This window comes from Bos indicus x Bos taurus, chromosome 4 (genome assembly GCF_003369695.1).
Source record: "Bos indicus x Bos taurus breed Angus x Brahman F1 hybrid chromosome 4, Bos_hybrid_MaternalHap_v2.0, whole genome shotgun sequence".
Taxonomy (NCBI): domain Eukaryota; kingdom Metazoa; phylum Chordata; class Mammalia; order Artiodactyla; family Bovidae; genus Bos; species Bos indicus x Bos taurus.
This window is the reverse complement of record NC_040079.1, coordinates 27,289,355-27,308,489: the sequence shown is the minus strand read 5'-3', so window position 1 is coordinate 27,308,489 and position 19,135 is coordinate 27,289,355. Positions and strand designations below refer to the sequence as shown.

Here is a 19,135-nt window from a genome sequence, read left to right as displayed (position 1 = left end):
CTTGTGACTGATCTCAGTGCAAAACCACAGGGGCCATGGCAGCTGGGAACTGTGGTCTCTAATAATGCCATTTGTTGGGCCTGTCCTTTGACCACGCTGAATCGCAGGCTCTCATATATAATAGGGAAATAAGACCCATTTTATCTCTTTCTGTGGGTTACTGTCAATCAAGAGACCATGAAAGTGCTTTGAAAAAGAAAAAGCAATATTCAAATTCAAAGGGTTAGAATTACCTTTTTTATTTTAACTGTGAGGGTTTTCAAGGTTCAAACAAAAAGGATTTTTAAGTTTTACTATTTAATAAAGAAGTCAAGTGTATCAGAAGTTTGATAAAACACCATAGTTGAGTATGCTGTTTAATCACCAAGTCATGTCCGACTCTTTGTGAACCCATAGACTGTAGCCCACTGGGCCCCTCTGTCCATAGGCTTTCCCAGGCAAGAATTCTGGCATGGGTTGCCATTTCCTTCTCCAGGGGATCTTCCCAACCATGGGGATTGAATCTGGGTCTCGTGCTTGGCAGACAGATTCTTTACCACTAAACCACCTGGGAAGTATAGCAAGCATTGTTCACTGTATACACAAGATCCATTTCTCTTCTTCTTCTGAGCTCACAGAACCCCAATTCTTTCAGGAAAGAACAAAGCTTCCTTTCATCTGCCTTGATCTCCCCCAGACCCAGGGGCAGACCTATGATTTGTCTTATCAGTCATGGCAATCACCTTCCATTTGGCCAGTGATGGGTTTAAGGATATTTCCCAGTTCCAGTCAATGAGAAATAAGGGAAACTGTGACTTCTCTTTCCCAACTTGAAACACAGTCTCAAGAGGAGAAAATTGAGGGACTTCCCTGGTGGTCCAGTGGTTAAGACTCTGAGCTTCCACTGCAGGGGGACACAGATTCGATCCCTGGTCCGGGAAGTAAGATCTTCTATGCCACATGGCTTGGTGGGAAAAAAAAAAAAAGAGAGAGAGAGAAAATCTTTTACCTCTGCCCTGCCCTTTGTGAGGCTATGGTGCCTGGAGGAGCAGTTTCCGTCTTCCAACCGTGAAGCAATGAGCGCAAGGGCACAATGGAAGAACAGAGAATCAGAAGAAACAGGATTCTTGATGATGTCTCCAGGCTACTGCAACCGTCCTTCTCCAGGTATAAGAGACAATGAAATGCCCTTAATGCTTGAGTCAGTGTTACTTGCTGCCAACTGCGTATGTAAATCAGTACAATCTCTGAGGAACGTAGCTTGACAATGTATTTCTATTTTGAATGTACATACCCTTGAATTCAACAATTCTATTTATCAAGAAATCTCCCACAAATATACTCACACTGTGCTCCAATAAGTACTTTTGAGTCTATTAATTAACAACATTATGTATCTAACATTATGGTTAGATTGATTATGGTGCATCTGTGAAATGAAACATATGCTGACTCTAAAATGATTGGCACAATCCTGTGTATTGGTAAGAAATTGTATTCTAGATATACTAGGTGAAAGAAGTGAGATTAATAATGGTTAAAATTGGGCAATGGTACATGGACATTTGTAATGCCATTTTTCCTTATAAGTGTATTGTGGAGATTTAAATTTTTCCAAAAAAAAAAAAAATGTGGAGGCAGGGGGCAAGAACATTAGTGTGAATAATATGACATTATTTAAATGCCCTTAAATATATATTTTTAATTAATTAATTTATTTTTTGCTATGCTGGGTCTTCATTGCAATGTGCAAGCTTCTCACTGTGGCAGCTTCTCCTGTTGTGGAGCATAGGCTCCAGGTGCCCAGGGACTCAGCGGTTGCAACACACAGGCTCTAGAGCTTGGGCTCGGGAGCCGTGTCACACGGCCTTTGTTGCTCCCAGCATGTGGAATCTTCCTCAACCAGGGACCGATCCCGCGTCCCTGCACTGGCAGGCGGATTCTCATCCACTGTACCACCAAGGAAGGCCTGCACACTTTTTTTTTTTAAGGAAATGGATATATGAAGGACAGAAAGAGAATATCCATGGAAGGATACACCATAAACTGAGAAGAACAACTACTTCTAGGGAAAAAAGGACTGGGGAGAGACTGAGTTTTCATATCTTTGTTCCTTTTGAATTTTAAGAAAAATAATACATTATTCTAACACAACATTGTAAAGCAATTATACTTCAATAAAAAATTAAAAGTAAAAATACTTTATTATATAATAATATATAATTATAATATAATATAAACATTCAGTTCAGTTCAGTTCATTTCAGTCGCTCAGTCGTGTCCGACTCTTTGCGACCCCATGAATCGCAGCACACCAGGCCTCCCTGTCCATCACCAACTCCCGGAGTTCACCCAGACTCATAGTAATATATAATAATTTATTTTAAAATAATTATTAATCAACACAAAATGTAAAAAATAGGTAGGTGATGGGTAGATAGGCAGACAGGCAGTCCACACCCTCACATGTGGTCTCAAGTGCTACTTGGTGTTCAGGCAATAACTCTGGTCCCAATCTGACCTCTGACCCTTAAAAAGGTGATGGTAAGACAAGTAACCTGAGGCTGCCAGGGCCCCTGCCTATGAGCTAAGACTCTGCTTAGAACCAAGTTACAAAGATGTTGCAGACAAGAAAAATTTGGTCGTAGTGGATGCTACTGCCTCTATTTGAAAAACAACACAAACATTTCCGGGGGGGGGGAGGCGGAGAGGAGGAAAGATTTTCTTCAAAATGTAATTTCATTGTAGACACTTCTTTAAAAGAAACATTTCTTTATTTGACAGTTCCAGGCCTTAGTTTCAGCAGGCAGGATGTTTAGTCGCAGCATGAGAACTCTTAACTGCAGCATGTGGGACCCAGTTCAGTTCCCTGACCAGATATCGAACCTGGGGCCCCTGCATTTGGAAGCAGGGAGTCTTAGCCACTGGACCACCAGGGAAGTCCCCTGTAGATGTTTTTATGAAAAGCAGAAAAGCACAAAGAAGAGCTTAAAGATTCCTGATCCTACTCCCAATAGTGATAATGTATATTTTGGTGTGAGAGTGTGTGTATTGATTGGAATGTGTGTGATCAGAAAACACATACCATTTTATAATCCGGTTCTTTCCAGCTCACAAAATAAAGTTATTTTCCTACATCATTAAATATTACTTTACAACATAATTTTTAATGTGTGCATATTGCTGCTATGTGATTTTCAATAACTTACTAATTTCCTATGCTGAACATTTAGTTGTCCAACCTTTTTAGTGGCCATGTAATTATAAATCATGGTCAATGCTAACAATTTCTGACCTCACAAACATATAGTACAATATCCTTCCTTTCTTCAATAGATAATTATTAAAAGCAAAACAACCAGGCTCAAACAAAGCAATTATAAAATATCTTTAAAAAGACATTGGGTAAAATTCAAATGCAGACTAGCTCATGATGTTAAAGAATTACTCTTGTGTGGTAATGGTCTTGTGATAGAGATAGAAATGCTTCCTTATTTTTCAGATAAACACTTAAGTATTTAAGGATGAAACGCCCTGATGTTTGTAATTTGCTTTAGAATATTTTAGCCAAAAGAATTAATGATGCAAATATGCAAAAAGAGTACGTTAAACCTAAATTTGCGATTTTCATTTAAAAATATATCTTAAAAATGAAAATCTTCGTGCAACGCACGGGGCTATCAATGTGGGATACAGATGTGAACAAAACGGACCCCTGTGGGACTCGGCGGAGCACACAGATTTTGCGGGAGCACGTTCCCGTTAGGAAGTCTCTGATGCAATACGACCGGTGCCTTCAGGACCTGTGAGGCTGACTTTCCTTACCCCTCCACACCATCATCAAGGCAGGTGTGATTTTCCAGGCCAGGCCTACGGCCGGTTTCCCCGGGGGCCCAGAGCCGTCGGGTCTTGCCGCCCAGCGGAGCTGGCTGCTCCGGCCTCACTGTCGGGGCGCCACCGCCCCCAGCCGGCTCAGAGGAACCCCTCACCGCCACCCTGTCTCAGGCGGCCGTTCCCCGAGGCCCGAGGGTCAGATCCTGGGGCCACCTCGAGGATTTCTCACACCTGCCCAGCCACCCCCAACTTTTCAGACGATACCGGAGGGTGGGCGTGGGGCTCCTGGCGCATCCGAGTCCCTCCCTGGAGCCCCCGACCGCGGCCGCCCGGCCCGACGCTGCCCCGCCGCCCCGCAGGGCGGGAGCCGGCGCTGCGGGTGCGCCCCGGCCAGCCGGGCAGTTGCGCAAGTTGTGCTTCGGCGGCTATAAGAGGGGCGGGCAGGCATGGAGCCCCGGAGGGATCGAGGAATCGCGGCGCCAGCAGCGGCGAGGTAAGTGCCCGGCTCTCTCCTTTCTCCTTCTCCGCCGGTCTTTCTTGGCAGGCCACCCAGCCCAGCCCACCCGGGACCCCGGGGAAACTGAGGCAGGCGAAGGGCAGGGCGGACGGCTTGGTTCTGGATTGGGGTAACTTTGCACCAGAGTTCTAACCGGTGGGAAGACGGCTGGGAGCCGGGGAACGTTAGCTTTGGGGCTGGGCTGTGCCTGCCCAGGAATCAGCGCTCCAGGAGCCAGCCTGGGCCCCAGGAGACTGCCAGAGCCTCCAGCCCTGCCTTTGACATGCTTTGGAAACGGCCTTGAGCACACCCTCAAAGATCAGGATACCTCGCCCCCATGTGCAGAGGATGTGCGTTGAGTTTCTGAGGAGTGTGAGTTCTGAGGGTGTAAAGGAGTCTTGGTCTGCAGATGAGAATTCAGGCAACGTTTTCCAGCAGGGTTCCTGACTTGTGAATGCGAAGGACTGTATAAAACCCAGGCCATAGCATGGAGATGAGGAAGTAGGGGTGAGCAGAAAAACTGGGAGAACCCAAATCTCCCAAAGAAATTATGGAAGATCTCACTCCATCTGTCCTCAAAGTCATGAGAACTGCCTTCTACACTGTGGATAAAATAGGTTTCCTTTGGGGCGACCAAACAGGGGATCATGGGAAAGGCCTGTTAAACTTTTCCCACTGTAACCATTTCTCTAGCCCAAACTGATAAATGCACACTATTGGCAGGTGGGCCCCCGGTGACACCTGCCAGGCCTGCCTTCTCTCCTGGCTTGGTTTCGATTTCTTGGTGGATGGGTTTGCCTTCACACTCCAGTTTCTATAGCTTAAAGATGTGGCACTTTGGAAAAGTGAATTCTTAAATACAGTTTGATCCAAGTGACACTCAATGGTGACCTGGTTGTCATTTGAGAATAGCAGCCTTGGAGAGGATTGGAAGGTAGTCTGCAGGGGAGGCGAGGCAGAGGGCAGGGACTGGAAGGCAAGATGCAAGAGCTCAAAGATTCCCCATGCTGTCCTCTGTCCAGCCTCTGGTGTTTGCTCTGTAGAGCCTAAGGTGGCAGTGCAGTGGGCAGCTAGGACCAGGTGGGACAGAGGATATCCAGGCTCTTCCCACCGGGACGGTGTGCAGAACCACAGTCGCTCCCACTCTGATGCCCTCCTGAGCAGGAAGGTCTTGCTGATCTTTTCTCTCATGCAGGCAGGGGGAGAAGGCATGAGAAAAGCAGTGGGTGTGGCTCAGTTCTTTGCTTTTCAAGCAGTTGAGGACATTGGGCTGAGAGGAACGTTTCCATGTTGGCCAAAGGAGCATCCCTCTCGTATTTTGTACATCTTATGCCCAAAATAACTCTTCTTGGTATTTGGGGGAAATATTTTCCTCCCCCTCCATTCCAGGAAATGGCTCCAAGCGCCAAGGACAGAGCCAAGGAGATTGCAATGAATTCCTGCCCGTCAGCCGCAGGCGGATGCCTCTCGAGTCTGAGTGGCCTGTGCAGGGTGTGGAGGTGACCGCTTGGGAGAACCTGGGTCTTTGTCCCCACTCTAGCCTCGATGCCACTTAGGGGGACGTGGTGGTGGTGGTCAGTGGGAGTCAGAGAGAGATTAGGGCTCCAGCGATGGGGAATCCTCATAGTGTGTGTATCCTTCAACCACATGCATGTAATTGAAAGGAAAACTGAGCCAATTTCTCCTGCAGTCAGTCAGTCAGTAGGCCCTGTTCCCACCAGCAGTAGGAGTCCAGTGGCGACAGCGCCCTCCTGGCCTGTGAGCCAGAGTCTTGGAATTCTTCTTTGTCCACACAATTGTCTCAGAGAAGTAGAAAGGATGTTTTGGCTTAAAAACAACACACCTGCCACCTGGGCCCACAGAATCCTTTGCACTTCATGTGTGACAACAGATGTACCTTGCTTCTCAGCAATCGGCATTTTACAGTGTTTCCTGCTCCATTCATCCATCAGCTCTCTGGAATGATCGGTGTCGATGCTGATATCTCATCCATCCCACAGAAGATTTCATTCCCATCTTACACATACTGAGTTTGTACTCTAGGGTACTCCAGACTGGGTGTGCCAAAGAAGTGGAGAAGCCACAGGGAAGAGTCTGAGCAGAGCAGAGACCTCTGAGAAGGGCAGGAGGCCCAGAGCACAGTAGGAGGAGCCAGGCTGATGAATGGGACCAAGACAGGGAGTATCTGGGACAATAGTTAAGATGAAACAGAATTCAGGAAGCTGAATGGGAATAGGGGCCCATGTAGTGTTAGAGGACACCTGTGGGGTACAAGACACCGTGAAAAGGAGATCAGGATTCTGCAGCATTTTCTGTCTTCATTAAGAAAGCTTCTTAGGAATTCCTGCTGGGCAAAACTGAATTCTAGATGGACTTTAAAATGGAAGCAGCCTAACCATCTAGAGGTAGGTTAACCTCATTAGATAATGAAAACCAGAGATGGGAAATATTTCATTCACTCATTCCACAAACATTCAGTGAGGACCTACTCTGTGCCAAGGCCTTGGGGGAGATGTTGAACAAGTGACATATTCACCACTCCTGGACCCAGCAGACATCAGTGATTGATCACAGCACCTTATCCCTCTCATACTGGAGGGGGCTTCAGATTCCTCTCCACTCAGCACTCCAAGGAACCACAAAACCTGATCAGAGTTGCCACAGGAATTGAAACCTATTTGTTGTCCCTGATGAGATTGAATCTAAGGGTAGTTTCTGATGAACAGAAAAACTATAACCCTTGCACCCACATTCTGGCTACCAATTAAGTATGTTAACCTGATTTCTCAACCAGGCTCCTTACTTGCAAATAAGAGAAAATCACTCATGCTAGCTCAGTGTTTTCAACTGCATATTGCAACCAACACTTAAAACCAGGATGGAGACTCTCCAGTATGCATCACCCATAGTGAAGATGAATTTTATTTCCTGACACTTGTTTTTCTTACAGGTGTATCTATATGTCTCCTGGATGAAAAAAATGTATATTCAGAAAGTTGAAAACTACTCAAGTGAGCAGTATATGTGAAAAAGTATCTCACCCTTGAGGCTAAGGACAGGGCAAGCCTAGAACCAACAAGCACAGGACCAGAAAGAAGGTCAAGAAAAAGCACAAGCATTGACCATAATCCACACGCCCCCCTCCCCGCAGTGGGTAGATGGACCCTGGTCTCTCTTAACTACTCCATGCATGTGATGTCAGCCATGGCTACCCTTGAGTTTCTGAGTCTTCATCAGAGGCAAACTGGACTCCTCAGAGCATACTTTAAATTCCTGGGAGAGATGTTAACTGACCCAGTCAGGACCTGGAGGAGGAAAGGGAAGAGAAAAGAGTATTCTGCTTCTCTTGCCCACTACTGTTAATGCAAACATCGCCTCCAGGATTCGTGTGTGTGTGTGTGTGTGTCCTGCATAGGGCAGATCTCCCAGAAGGTCCCGGCCACCCATAGAATCAAGCCCAGGACATTCTAGCTCTCCAGCCTCACATACACTACTCTTCTTCCATATTGAATTCTCTCAAACCCACCATGGTATATCCCAACTCCACACTGTCCCCTTGGCCTGGAATGCTCTGCTTGCTTCCCTCCTCCTGGGGAACTCTGGTCCTTCAGGTCTCTGTGCAAAGCTATCTCGGCTGCCCAGAGTCAGCCCTTTTCCCTGTGCTCCCCCAGATCCAGGTTCCTTCCCTTATAACGTTCACCAGGTTGTATTAAAATGAGTTGTTTAAGCTTCTGTCTGTTCCACTGGATTCTGAAGAACTCAGAGGACCCAGACTTCTCTGTCTCCTTCATCCTTTGTCCTTTCTTCATCCCCAAGTCCCTTCCTACTGACAGTTAGGGAGAAAGGAATGAAGGAAGGCTGAGAGGGAAGAATGCAAGGGAACCAACAGGAAAGATTTCTACAGGGAGAGAGAAGGCATAGACTACCCAAAGCTTTTTCCTTAAAATGAATAGTAAATACCACATTCAGTTCAGTTCAGTTCAGTTGCTCAGTCGTGTCTGACTGTTTGTAACCCCATGAACCGCAGCACGCCAGGCCTCCCTGTCCATCACCAACGCCCGGAGTTTACCCAAACTCATGTCCATTGAGTCAGCGATGCTATCCAACCATATCATCCTCTGTCAAATACCACATTACCTGAATTTAATTTGCACTAAAACCAAAGATCACTGGAGTTGTTCAGTTGCTCAGTTGGATCTGACTCTTTGTGATGCCATGGACCACAGCACATCAGGCTTCCCTGTCCTTCACCATCTCCCAGAGCTTGCTCAACCTCAAGTCCATTGAGTCAGTGATGCCCTCCAACCATCTCATCCTCTGTCCTTATCTTTCCTAGCATCAAGGTCTTTTCCAATGAGTCAGCTCTTCACATCAGGTGGCCAAAGTATTGGAGCTTCAGCTTCAGCATCAGTCCTTCCAATGAATATTCAGGGTTGATTTCCTTTAGGATTGACTGGTTTGATCTCCTTGCAGTCTAAGGGACTCTCAAGAGAGATTACTGGAGAGAGGGGTATAAAAAGCTGCTGGCTGGAGAAGGAAGAGAGAAAGCTGTACCAGGCCCCTTGCTTACCTCTGGTACCTTCTACGGGGAGAAGGCAGAGGAGTTTGCATAGCTCAAAGCTAGTGGCCTTTACCAGCAAATGTCTGTGACCGGGAGCTTTCCCTATCTCCCCCACCACTCCCCCCATTGCTAGAACCCAGGGTAGGCCTGCCCTGGGCCCAGCTAAACTTCTAGTGTGTGTGTGTGTGTGCGTGTGTGTGTGTGTGTGTGATCTAGAGAAACACCTCCTACCTTAACATGGAGGCTCCCACTTGGTCTGCTGCATCCCCCAGGACAAGAGGGAAGGTGAGGGAGCTTATGTCTGGAGGCCACCAGCTTCTTGGGGAACCAAGAGGCAAGCTTGTCTGTGGAGAAGGGGACGCTGCAAGGAACTGCCAAGTGGGGGAACAAGGCCTGCAGTCAACCCTGGATGAGTAGCGGGGGGTAGGGGGGGGCCAGTGCCCAGGACCCAGGTGAAGTCAGAGCAGGGGTCGTGACAGGGTTGATGGCAAGGTTACAGGATCCTCTTCCATTAGCCTTTAGCCTGTTTTCTGTGATTACATTTCATTTTCTAGTGCTCCCCTGGGGGTAGGGGGTGGAGCTCATTGACTGGTTTTTCTCTTTTTTTCTCCAGTGCCCCTGTGGCAGGGGATGCTGGTAGACCTGATGGGGCATGGTCAGGTCTTAATTCAAGGAAAGGAAAGGCAGTCTGAAGCACAAGTTAGTTGGCAGGGCATCTAGAGGATGCACAGACCCACAGAAGAGTGGGTGGTGGGGAAGCCAGTGGAGTGGAGGGGAGACCTCAGGGTGGAGAGCAAGCCTCCCCCTTCATGAGCAGCACACACAGTCCAGCTACCCCCTACCCTCTCCCAGTAGTGCCCCCTTCCTCTCCAGGCTCAACATTTCAGCAGTTCTTCTGAGAAAAAGACAGCTCCTTAAACATTTAAAACTTCTAGAGGGAAAAGGCTTTGCAGCCCAGGCAGATGGCTGACACCTGCCTTTTTCCCTCATGGCTCCTCCCACCTCCACTCTCTACTCACTCTTGTCAGTGGCTCCAGCCAGCACTCCTGGGTCTCTGTCTGCAGCACCCCCTCCCCTTTTTTTTTTCCTGAACTGAGACCCCCCCCCCCAGTTCCAGCTGTCAGCGGGACAGGCCCACCTGAGGTCCCACCAATACTAGCAAATCAGCATGAATGTTTGTTCATCAAACCTCTCCTCATACCTTTCCCAATTTCCTGCTGCCTCCTTCTTATCACCTGGGCTGCAAGCCTAAGCCTGGAAATGATCAGAGTGCCTCATTTCCACAGAAAGAAGCCTGGCCTCCCTGCCTAGCACTCACAGCTCCACCCCTCCCATCACACCTCCCATGCCAGCCTGGAGCCACCATTTTCTGAGTCGTCTGCTGGGGCTTCCCCACTCCTCCACCTTCACAGACACAATCCTACTCCTCCATTCTCAGTGTGTGTTAGCCGCTCAGTCTGTCTGACTCTTTGTGACCCCATGGAGCCTGCCAGGCTCCTCTATTCATGGAATTCTCCAGGCAAGAATACTGGAGTGGGTTGCCATTCCCTTCTCTAGGGGATCTTCCCAATCCAGGGATTGAACACTGGTCTCCTGCATTGCAGGCAGATTCTTTACCATCTGAGCCACCAGGGAAGCCCCCACATTCTCAGGGCCCTTATTAAATGCAACCTCCTCCAAAATGCTTCCTCCATTCCTTCACTGGAAATAACAGTGACAACGGCTAACATGTATTGGGATTGACCATGTGCCAGGCACAGAGCAAGAATTCTCCATCACCTAACAGCCACAGGTAGGAATTATGATTTGTTTCATCCCCAATTTACAGCCAAGCAAACGGAGTCTCCAAGAGATCAGCAAACTTTCCTAAGGCCCTGTTGGGCTTCCCTTGTGGCTCAGATGGTAAAGAATTCGCCTGCAATGCAGGGGACCTCAGTTTGATCCCTGGGTCGGGAAGATCTCCTGGAGAAGGGAAAGGCTACCCACTCTAGTATTCTGGCCTGGAGAATTCCATGGACTGTATAGTCCATGGGGTCACAAAGAGTCAGACACAACTGAGTGACTTTCACTTTCACATGCTCTAACTTAAACATAGTTCTGCTGAGCTCTAGAGCTGGTAGTTTTATTCATGAGTCCCTCCCTTGAGTTATCCAAGGCATTTTATTTCTTTAAACATTCTTCCTTGCATTGTATTGATAGTTAATTAGGTAAATTCTTAAACCTGTTGAAGAGCACAACAGTTTTGTTTTTGCTTTTATTTTTAACAAATAACACATGTAAGTAGTTGACAATGCTGAATACTGTGGTGTACTACCTGGGCTTCCTGGGAAAACCACCAGTTCAGCCCCAACCATCCCCACTCCGGATCCCAGCTTCCTGTGGTTGCATGTCTCTTTCATCTCTGCCTCTGGCCCACAGTGGACCATCCATACATGTTAGATGTCAACCATCAAATAGATGTTGAGTAACCATAATGCTTCTAACAGTCGTGTACAGATTGAGAGTTGGACCATAAAGAAGACTGAACACTGAAGAACTGATGCTTTTGAACTGTGGTCCTGGAGAAGACTCTTTAGAGTCCCTTGGACAGCAAGGAGATCAAACCAGTCAATCCTAAAGGAAATCAACCTTGACTATTTATTGAAAAGACCGATGTTGAAGCTGAAGCTCCAATAATTTGGCCACACAACGAAAAGAATCAACTCATTGGAAAAGACTGATGCTGGGAAAGATTGAAGGCAAAAGGAGAAGGAGGAGACAGAGAATTAGATGGTTGGATGGCAACACTGATTCAACAGACGTGAATTTGAGCAAACTCTGGGAGATAGTGAGGAATGGGAAGCCTGGTCTGCTGCAGTCCATGGGGGCTCAAACAGTTGGACACGACTCAGTGACTGGACAACAGCAAGACTATTATGTGTCCAGCGCTGTGCTCAGTGAAGTTGTAATTGCTGTCCCGCTCTTACCAGCCACTCCCCACGAACTGAAAATCTCAGGCCATGGCCAGGCCCCACCCTGGTAGTGACACTGAAGTGAACCAAAAAAGACTTGATGTCTGATCAAGTCTGATGTCTGTGTCCAGGTGAATAAATTAATTAGCGTTAAGTTTGGCCACGTTTAGCAGAGATCCAAAATAACAGTGGCTTCACCAAGACAGAGCCGACGTCTCTCACACACTCAGCACCAGTCCAGGGATAGGTGGTCCACACAAGTATGTCATCTCAGCTCCAGGAAGTGCTCAGAGACCTGGCCACCTCCAGCTCCCTACGTCACCATTCACACAGTGAAGCCATCATCCTCATGATCCGAGAGGCACAAGAACACAGGATGTGCATGCGTGCTAAGTCGCTTCAGTTGTGTCTGACTTTTTGCAACCCAGTGGACTGTAGCCTGCCAGGCTCCTCTGTCCATAGGATTCTCCAGGCAAGAATACTGCATGGGGTGCGATGCCCTCCTCCAGGAGATCTTCCTGACCCAGGGATCGAACCCTCATCTCTCACATCTCCAGCATTGGCAGGCAGGCTCTTTACCACTAGTGCCACCTAAGAAGCCCAGGAACACAGACTACCGCATCCATAATTCAGGCATCAGGATAGAGGAGGGGACAGAAAAGGGAGGAGCAAAGGCACACGGTGCAAGAACTGCCACATCGAACTTCTGCTTGTATTCAGTTGCCCAGAATCAGCAGCTGGGAAATAAAGTATTTATTCTGAATGGCCACCTCTCTATCTAAACTTGGATGTTCTGTTAATTGGGAAGAAGGGAATAGATCCTGGAGACGAATCACCAGCCTCTAGCAAAAGGGTTAGACGTGCGATAGGACTTCTCTGGTGGTCCAGTGGTTAAGACTCCATGCTTCCAATGCAAGGGACCCAGGTTTGATCCTTTGTCGGGGAACTAAGATCCCATGTGCCTCAAAGTGCAGCAAAAAAAATTTTTTTTAATTAAAAGGGTTAGATGAGTTGTGTGTGTGTGCCCACCTGAGTATGCTGTGTTCTACATGTGAGCAAGTGGTTTCATGTTGTGTGTGTGGTGGACCGGCGTCTCCTCATCACTTTGATCTCAGATGGGCCTGTTACGAGTTCTCTCTGCAGCGCCCCCAGGGAGCTCCCCTAACCCTGGCCTGTCCTCTTAGGCAGGCTTACTCAGCAGCAGCTTCTCAGTTCCACATCTCAAGGAACTGTGATTTATTTTCAGTGCCCACTGAAGCGTATTATCCATGGTGATCGAGGGGGCTAGTAAAACTGTTTTTCCACTCAGGTATTACAAGGTGGCCATGACATGCGAGTGACTATGATCAGAGTTAATCTGGTAATAAATTCTCTTGGGAAGGAGGGTATCATTAACACATAAATCCTAGAAAAGGTTACCACTCAATCTTGTGCCTCAGGGGGAGGACCCCAAAATACCAGGCACCCTCTTGAGATGCCCAGGGAAGGCAAGGGGCCAAATGCTAGATTCAGAGTTGGCTACAGGTAGTGTTGCTGAAGCATTTCAAGTTCTGCCAAATAATTACACAATTAAAAAAAAAAGCTGACATTTTCCCCCTGTCCCCCACCCCTATCCTCCACCTACACCCTTACACACACACACATACACACAGCAGACAGGGACTTTACAGGTGCTCTTCAATTACCCTTAGAGCCAAGTGATGTTATGTGTTCCATTTCACTGATGGGAACTGATGCTTTAGGGAATTAAATCTTGCCCAGAGACACTCGGTGAATAAGGGCGGAGCCCACTGATGAAGCTTTGGTGTCTAACCACTGGCTTCCACTTTTGCTAGGGTTTCCTGGACTCATGCTGAGGGATTAGCACTATTTAATTCCATTCTTCAAGCATTTGGTGGAAATGTTTACTCAGAGAATGAGGAGTTAATAGAGGTAGTACTGAATTTTTAGGAGCCAAAACAAGCACAAAACCATTTGAAGTACCCTCTCTCAAATTACTTATATTTTTCATACATGAAATAATTATGGGGGTACAATCTCTTAGCTTCATCCTAGAATAGAGCAGGGTGTTTGTTCCCAAGTGCCACAGTCCCAGGAGCTGCCCTTGGTCAGACATCGGGGTGGCTTATAACTTGGACTTTTCTCCAGGTTTCCCTTAAAGCCTGGGGAAACTGGTGGGGTGGGGTAGAAAGTGTTCCAGCTTTTCTGGATGTGGCACCTTTGGCTATGAATCCTAGCTTTGCAGCTTACTTGTTTGACTTTGGACAAGTCCGCATGTTTTCTTGGGTTTCACATTTCCCCATTGATAAAATTCAGATTTTAAAAACCCCATACTTTTGATCAAGCATTATAATATAGAAATAGACTGCTTCTTTCTTTTTTTGAATTAAGGATTTAGTTTTGGTTGTGCTAGATCTTCATTGCTGTGTGTGAGCTTTCTCTGGTTGAGGGGAGCCAGGGCGACTTCGTTGCAGTGCTCGGGCTTCTCACTGCAGCGGCTTCTCTTGTTTCAGGGCACAGGCTCTAGATGCGTGAGCTTCAGTAGTCGAAGCACCTGGGTCAGTAGCTGTGTCTTGAGGGCTCTAGAGCGCAGGCTCAGTAGTTCTGGCTCATGGGCTTAGCTGCTCCACCACATGTGGAATCTTCCCACATGTGGTGTGTCTCCTGTGTCTCCTGCATTGGCTGGTAGATTCTCATCCACTGTATCACCAACAAAGTTCCAAAAGCTTATTTATTTTCTTTTCTTGCTTGTGGGATATTAGTTCCCCAACCAGGGATTGAACCTGGGCCACCATGGTGAAAGCACCAAGTTCTAACCACTGTACCACCAGGGAATTCCCAAGACTGCTTACTTCTATTATAGTGTCAGAATATGAATTATACTAATATTGCCACCTATGGCAGAGAAGGCAATGGCAGCCCACTCCAGTACTCTTGCCTGGAAAATCCCATGGATGGAGGAGCCTGGTAGGCTGCAGTCTAAGGGGTCGCTGAGAATTGGACACCACCAAGTGACTTCCTACTTTCACTTTCCACTTTCAGGCACTGGAGAAGGAAATGGCAACCCACTCCAGTGTTCTTGCCTGGAGAATCCCAGGGACGGGGGAGCCTGGTGGGCTGCCGTCTATGGGGTCGCACAGAGTCGGATACCACTGAAGTGATGCAGCAGCAGCAGCAGTAGCCACCTATGGACAGAAAATGCATTACCTGTTTTTAATCAAGACCCAGATGAAACAGAACACAAAAAGCAGAGATGAACTTCTCCGCCATCTCCAAAACCTTCATGTTAATACTTAACACCCATAATCATTCTTTCAGGCTCATCCACACATACTTAGCATGGATCATTGGCCAGACTTGCAGGCATTTAACCTGATTACCTTTTGCCTCATGTATCTCATTAAAACTTCACAGCTTAATCAAGGACCTGCATATTATGAATGTTAGAATTCACGGTTCCATGACTTTGGAGTTTCAGACATCCTGAGTGAACACGGTAGGCTGAGAGTGTATGTGCTCTCTCTGGCCTTCAGGTCTTTGTACCAGCTGCTCTCTTGGCCACTTATGGCAACCACTTTGTATTCTTCCAAGACCTCCCCTTCGCCTTCAATACCCAGCTCAGGCGACACCTCTTCTCAGGGAGGCCACTTTGTAATCCTGCAATATCTTGTCCTTCTTGCAGAGCTCTTTCTTAAAAAAAAAAATATATATATATATATATAATTTATTTTTAATTGAAGGGTAATTGCTTTACAATATTGTGTTGGTTTCAGCCATACTTGCAGAGCTCTTTCCTCCTGTACTGCTACGGCCTGTTTACTATCTCCCCTATTAAACTGGAAACACTTTGAGAGTAAAAAAACATCCGTTGTTCACTGTGGCATCCTTGGTGCCCAGCACTGCGTCTGATTATCAGACCTTCTGTAAGTGCCCGTCGGAGTCAGGCTCCCAATGGGAGAGAAAGGAAGCAATAAAGCCAGTGGTAAATGCCATCACGGAGGTATCAGTGCGCTGCTGTGAGAGAGTAATGAAGAGGACAGTCACATAATCTCTAATAATAGGGTAGTAATAGAGAACCTTTCACAACTCCTTTGAAGCTCTTTCACGCACATTATCTAATTTGATCCTCATAAAACCCTGGAGATAGGTACATTGTGGGGGATACAGGGGGAGTTTTTAGCGGTTATGGGATATGCCTGCAGTCGTACAGCTATTAAATGTCTGGATTCAAACCAGACCTTGAAAGCCCGCCGTCCACCCGCTCGTGCCCTGGCTCACTGCTGCGTGGTCTACAGCACACCTCCTGTGGTTTTCTTGATTCCGCCGCACCTCTCCCCAGGGGAGTGCCTTTCATTACTGTCATTTCTAGACAATGAATTGTCTTTGAGGAGATGATAGCCATGGCAGACAGCAAATCTCGTTGTTATCCGCATCTGAAGACGTGGATGCGGGTGGTAACGGAGCACGTGGGTGTTCTCGGAGATCGACGATGTGCCACGTGTGGTTTCTTCTGTTTTCAGGCCCCAGAAGCCCATCCCGGGAAGGAAAATGCGCTGTGGACCCCTGTATCGATTCCTGTGGCTTTGGCCCTATCTGTCTTACGTGGAGGCTGTGCCCATCCGCAAGGTCCAGGATGACACCAAAACCCTCATCAAGACAATTGTCACCAGGATCAATGACATCTCACACACGGTAGGGAGGGACTGGGAGACGAGGTAGAACCGTGGCCATCCCGTGGGGGACCCCAGAGGCTGGCGGAGGAGGCTGTGCAGCCTTGCACAGGGCCCCAGTGGCCTGGACGCCCCCCTGGCATAAAGACAGCTCCTCTCCTCCTCCACTTCCCTTGCCTCCCGCCTTCTCACTCTCCTCCCTCCCAGACCGGAATCCTAGTGCCCAGGCCCAGAAGGAGTCACAGAGGTCCTGGGGTCCCCTTGGCAGGTGGCCAGAACCCCAGCAGCAGTCCCTCTGGGCCTCCATCTCATTTCTAGAATGTTTTAGTCGTTAGGCATTCTTCCTGCCTGGTAACTGAGCTTAGACCCTGCGAGCTCATTACTCATTACTGCCAGCCCTGCCTGTCAAGCCCTCTTCAGATACAACCCTCTGTGTTTTTGTAAATAGTTATCAGTGTCTCTTGGGGCATTTTTTCTGAGGTCCATAAGCTCAGACCTGCAACCATAGATGAGGTCTGTATTTAGAATGAGGGAGATGTCTGTAAAGTCTTAAGCTAGTCAGGTTCCACAAGGTTTTTAAACTCCAGTTTCCTCATCTAGAAAATGAAAGTGGGAAAGTGTTAGTTGCTCAGTCATGTCCAACTCTTTGAGACCCCATGAACTGTAGTCTACCAGGCTCCTCTGTCCATGAAATTCTTCAGGCAAGAATACTGGAGTGGCTTGTTATTTTCTTCTCCCAACAAGATCTTCCCAACCCAGGGATTGAACCTGGGTCTTCTAAATTGCAGGCAGATTCTTTACCGTCTGAGCCACCAGGGAAACCCATAAGACCTTGTGAAGACTATTAAGATAGTCATCTAGACAACAAGACTATCTTAATAGTCTTCATAAGGTCTTCATGAGACTAAATTAGATAAAGCAAGTGACCCTCCCTGAATACCCTTGCAGAACCAGAACTGTGTGTGCCCTCTTTCAAGGTTTTCAGTCATGACTTTTGATAGCTTCCCACCTTAAAAGCCAACTTGCTCACCTGCGTGGAGCAATCTGGAGACTTCCACATCTCCTGACCACTCTATATTTCTAACAGTGGCTTTGGGAAGCCAGAGAGCAGTTAGGTAGCCAGAAGCGGGGACAGATCAGAAATAGACAGTGTCTGCATTTCCTAGAGAAAAGCCCTTAAATTCATTGCTTTCAAAACAGTCATTCAGCAAGCTGTACACAATAGACCCAGAGTGCCCCAACCTGTGTGGTGCCGGGATTGATTGCTGTGGGTGGCGGGGGAGGGGAGAGCCCCTCCTGGTAACCAGGGTTACTTGAGCAGAGCAGTGAGCTGGGGCATCGCTGGGGTAATGGCCTGAATCCCTTAGGGGGTGAGACTTCCTGGAGAATCTGACTGTGAGGGAGGAGTCTGCTTGGGGTGGAAGAGTTGGGGACGGGGAATGTACGGAAGACCTCAATGCCTGGGGAAGAAACTCAAGCAGGAAATAGGGAGTCATGGCTGGTTCTATAGCAGAGTCATTTGGAAAAGGGAACAGCCTGCAAAGGCTGGTCTGGAGGCAAAGGGCAGGGTGGTTTGGGAAGGGCAGAAAGATAGGAGCCCAGGAGACCAGCTTGGAAACATGGTGGTCACGTGGGCACAAGAAGTAAGGGCCCAGGGAGGATGGTGTGGAAGCGGGGGAGGAAGCACCTCTACGCTCTAGGGAAAGGCGGAGTCAGGGGAGCTCTGAGGAGCTGCCCTCTCTCCCACTGAGCTCTTGCTCTCCCCTTCCTCCTGCATAGCAGTCCGTCTCCTCCAAACAGAGGGTCACTGGTTTGGACTTCATCCCTGGGCTCCACCCTCTCCTGAGTTTGTCCAAGATGGACCAGACATTGGCGATCTACCAACAGATCCTCACCAGTCTGCCTTCCAGAAATGTGGTCCAAATATCCAATGACCTGGAGAACCTCCGGGACCTTCTCCACCTGCTGGCCGCCTCCAAGAGCTGCCCCTTGCCGCAGGTCAGGGCCCTGGAGAGCTTGGAGAGCTTGGGCGTTGTCCTGGAAGCTTCCCTCTACTCCACCGAGGTGGTGGCCCTGAGCCGGCTGCAGGGGTCACTACAGGACATGTTGCGGCAGCTGGACCTCAGTCCCGGGTGCTGAAGCCTTGAAGGCCTCTCTTCCCAAAGTCCAGGGAAGAAACCTGAGCTTCTGGCTGTCCACAGGAGAAGAGAGCCTATGTGGGCATCCTTTATGCAGGCCAGCGGGCCATTTCTCTCTCACTCCTCTCAGCTGCTCTTCCAAAGGCAGAAAACTGCGAGGCAGGAAACCAAAGATATAAATACAGATTCCACGCCCACCGGGAAGGGGGGCCCATCCAGCAAACACTAGACCGGAGCTGGGATTTTCACAGCAGTCTTCCTCCCTGTTCCAGCTCCCTCTCACTGCATGCTTCAGCGTGACCTGGGGTGATTTCAGAGCCTTTGGACCATCAAGCAAGATTCCCTCTGAGAATCCAGGGAGCATCATGAAGGCTACAGCACATACAGCTGGATATTCCCACACAACATACGATGGAAGCATTTATTTATTTATTATGCATTTTATTCTGAATGAATTTGAAGCAAAACACCAGCTTTTCCAGGCTCTTTGGGGTCAGCTGGGGTGA

General features: G+C 48.0%; 1 protein-coding gene across 1 annotated transcript; it reads left to right on the top strand.

Moving 5' to 3' along the window:
* The first annotated feature begins 16,347 nt into the window (after positions 1 to 16,347).
* LEP (leptin) lies at positions 16,348 to 18,630 on the top strand. Its single transcript, XM_027540331.1, has 2 exons — positions 16,348 to 16,513; positions 18,271 to 18,630. Exons 1-2 carry the CDS (start codon positions 16,370 to 16,372, stop codon positions 18,628 to 18,630), a joined length of 504 nt encoding a protein of 167 aa, XP_027396132.1. The 5' UTR covers positions 16,348 to 16,369.
* The last annotated feature ends 505 nt before the right edge of the window (positions 18,631 to 19,135 follow it).

What these genes read in the sequence shown, in the direction of transcription:
- LEP (XM_027540331.1), top strand. Translation starts at nt 16,370, where the DNA reads ATGCGCTGTGGACCCCTGTATCGATTCCTGTGGCTTTGGCCCTATCTG. An exon ending in TCAATGACATCTCACACACG is followed by an intron (nt 16,514 to 18,270) that starts GTAGGGAGGGAC and finishes CCTCCTGCATAG; the next exon opens with CAGTCCGTCTCCTCCAAACA.